Source organism: Nicotiana tabacum, chromosome 21 (assembly GCF_000715075.1).
Source record: "Nicotiana tabacum cultivar K326 chromosome 21, ASM71507v2, whole genome shotgun sequence".
Taxonomy (NCBI): domain Eukaryota; kingdom Viridiplantae; phylum Streptophyta; class Magnoliopsida; order Solanales; family Solanaceae; genus Nicotiana; species Nicotiana tabacum.
Genome location: NC_134100.1, coordinates 100,818,320 through 100,821,926, shown reverse-complemented (window position 1 = coordinate 100,821,926; position 3,607 = coordinate 100,818,320). Strand labels below are relative to the sequence as shown.

General features: G+C 38.4%; 1 protein-coding gene across 1 annotated transcript; it reads left to right on the top strand.

The window, feature by feature from the left end:
* The first annotated feature begins 1,151 nt into the window (after positions 1 to 1,151).
* Positions 1,152 to 3,135, top strand: LOC142175385 (uncharacterized). The gene is made up of 3 exons (XM_075241971.1): positions 1,152 to 1,324; positions 2,300 to 2,583; positions 2,846 to 3,135. Exons 1-3 carry the CDS (start codon positions 1,152 to 1,154, stop codon positions 3,133 to 3,135), a joined length of 747 nt encoding a protein of 248 aa, XP_075098072.1.
* The last annotated feature ends 472 nt before the right edge of the window (positions 3,136 to 3,607 follow it).

The following is a 3,607-nucleotide window of genomic DNA, read 5'->3' as shown; positions in this document are numbered from 1 at the left end:
CCTACATATGTAAGTGCTTCTCTAACTGATAATGAAGAGAGCAAATATATTGAACTACTTAAGGAGTTCAAAGATGTATATGTTTGGAGTTACAAAGAGATGCCAGGTTTAGACCCCAAGGTGGATGTTCATCATCTTACTGTCAAATGAGGTGCTCGTCCCGTGAAGCAAGTACAATGTCGCTTCAGACCCGAACTGGTTTTCTTGATTGAAACCAAAGTTAACAAGCTTATTGAGGCTGGTTTCGTTCGTGAAGTTAAGTATCCTACATGGATTTCAAGCATCATACCTGTAAGAAAGAAGAATGGTCAAATTCGAGTTTATGTTGACTTTAGGGACCTAAATAATGCTTGTCCAAAGGATGAATTTCCTCTTCCCATCTCGGAGCTCATGATCAATGCCACGACTGGATATAAGGCGATGTCTTTCATGGATGATTCATCTGGATATAATCAAATCCGTATGGAACCGAAGGATGAAGAACTTACTGTCTTTTGCACCCCTAAAGATATATACTGCTACAAGGTAATGCCTTTTGATTTGAAGAATACTGGTTCTACATATCAACGTGCTATGTAAAATATTTTTGATGATGTGCTTCATAAAACGTGGAGCGTATTATGTTAACGACTTGGTGGTAAAGTCAAGGAAGAGATATGATCACTTACAAGAATTAAGGATGGTATTTGAACGTCTTCGGAGATACCAACTCATAATAAATCATTGAAGTGCACCTTTAGAGTTACTTCTAGAAGTTCCTCAATTTTATTGTTCGACATCGTGGTATCGAAATTGATCACGCTAAGGTGGATGCTATCTTGAAAATGCTTGAGCCTAAGGATATTCATAAATTAAAAGGCATACAAGGTAAGTTGGCATATCTTAGAAGATTTATTTCGCATCTGGCTGGAAGACGCCAACCATTTAGTCGCCTCATGAAGAAAAGGGTTCCTTTTGAATGGGACTAAGCTTGTAGAAATGCTTGTGAAAACATTACGTCTTATCTGATGAAACCTACTGTACTGGGAGCTCCCATACCTAGAACCCCATTAATATAATATATTTCAACACATGAAAGGTCAGTAGGAACGCTTCTGTCTCAAGGAAACAATGAAGGCAAAAAAAATTCATTTTATTACTTGAGTAGGACGATGACGCCAAATGAAATCAAGTATTCATCTATTGAGAAGTTATGTTTGGCACGTGTCTTCTCTATTCAGAAGTTGAAGCATTACTTCCAAGCTCACGTTGTGCGACTCATCTCAAGAGTGAATCCTATCAAGGTTGTCATGTCTAAACCTGTCCTAAGTGATCGATTAGCGAGGTGGTACCTCCAATTTTAACAATTTAAAATTGTGTATGTTCCTCAAAAGGCGGTAAAAGGACAAGCATTAACAGACTTTCTAGTTGACCATCCGATTCCAGATGATTGAGAGTTGTCTAATGAATTGCCTGATGAAGATGCAATGGTCATAGAAATTTAACCTCCTTGAAAGATGTATTTTGATGGCGCTGCACATCGTGAAAGAGCTGGCGCTAGAATAGTGTTTATCCCTTCTTAAGGAGAAGTTTTGCCATATTCTTTCACTCTAACACAGTGGTGCTCCAATAATTTTGTTGTATATCAAGCACTCATACTTGAACTTGAAATGGTTGTGGATATAAAACAATTGTAACTATAAGTTTTTGGAGACTCCAAATTAATGATCAATGCGTTTTTGGGTAGCTATGAGGTCAAGAAGCCAGAGTTGATACCATATCACAAATATGCTCAGAGATTGGTAAGTTGGCTTGGAGAGGTAGCTATCTAACACGTGCCGAGAAAGGAAAATAAGAGAGCTGATGCATTAGCAGCCTTAGCTTATACATTATCTTTGCCTGACCAAATGCAAGTCGCTGTTTGCCAAAGATAGGTATTTCCTCCACCAAATGACTATGAAGAAGAAGAAAGCAAAGTTGAGCATCTTGCTGTCGTTCTTGAGGTTGAAATTGAGGATTGGCGACAACAATTAATCAATTATATTTGTTATGTGATATTGCCAGAAAATCCCCGAAAGAAGGCAAAAATTCAAAGGAGAGCCCCTCGCTTTCTTTATTACAAAAATACACTTTACATACGATCATATGATGGAATACTCTTACGTTGTTTGGGGGCTGAAGAATCCCTTTAAGCCCTATAAGAAGCACATTCTAGAGTATGTGGAGCGCATCAATCTCGGCCAAAACTTCATTTTCACATAAAAAGAATGGGGTATTATTGGCCAACCATGGTGAAAGATTGCTTAGATTACACTTGAAGGTGTAAAACTTGCCAATTTCATGCTAACTTCATACATCAACCACCTGAAGTATTACACCCAACTGTTACTTCTTGGCCTTTTGATACTTGGGGTTTGGATGTTGTTGGTCCATTGCCAAAGTATTCTGGTGGACATCTATACATTTTGGCCGCAACGGATTACTTCTCAAAGTGGGTTGAAGTTGTTTCTCCTAAGGAAGTAAAGAAGAAAAATGTGGATAACTTCATCCGAGTCAATATTATCTATCGTTTTGGAATTCCTCGATATATATTGACGGACAATGGTAAGCTATTTGATAACAAGATGATGAATAAAATATGTGATCCTTTTGCTTCAAGCTACGCAATTCCTCCATGTATTATGCTGCTACCAATGGACTTGCTGAAGCATTTAACAAGACGCTCTGCAACCTATTAAAAAGGTTGCCTCTAAGTCTAAGAGAGATTGTCATGAGATAATGAAAGAAGCTCTTTAGGCCTAAAGGACCACATATCGCACACGAACGCAAGCGACTCCTTATTCACTTGTTTATGGAGTTGAAGCAGTCCTTCCACTTGAGCGTCAAATCCCATCGTTGTGGCTTGCCAAACAAGAAGATCTCACTGATAAAGAAAATTCTCGCTTACGCCTTGAAGAATTGGAAGCTCTTGATGAAAAGAGTCTAGAAGCTCAACAAAGCCTTGAATGTTATCAAGCTCGTTTATCTCAATCGTTCAACAAAAGGGTGCGCCTTAGATCTTTCCAAGTGGGTGACCAAGTTCTTGTGGTAAAAAGGCCTATTATCACCTCTCGTCGATCTGAAGGTAAATGTTCTGCTAAGTGGGATGGGCCATAGGTTGTACAAGAGGTATACTCAAGTTGCGCTTACAAGATAGTTAACTCAGAAGGCTTGCACATTGGCCCCATCAATGGGAAATTCACAAAGAGATACTATCCTTGAAGAAAACAAATACCCTCCTCGATGCACGAGTATAAACTGCATGTTACTCCTGGTCCGCAAGAGTATAAACTGTGCACGGCTAAAAAAAAGAAGGTCCGCTAGGTTGAAAACCTCGAAAGAGGCGGTCTAGGTAAAAGTTAGGACATTAAAAAAAACTCTCCCATTTTGAACTACGATATGACTTGATCTTCTTCACCGAGGTATGTAGGCAGCTTAGAGTTTCATTTTAAGTTCAATCATATGAGTTAAAAAAATGCATATCATCCCAGGCATTATTTGAATGAAATATGATGGAATATAATTCACTTGATTGGCACTTAAAATTAAGTGTACATGTATTATTTCGTTGAACTTTTTGTCTTATCAT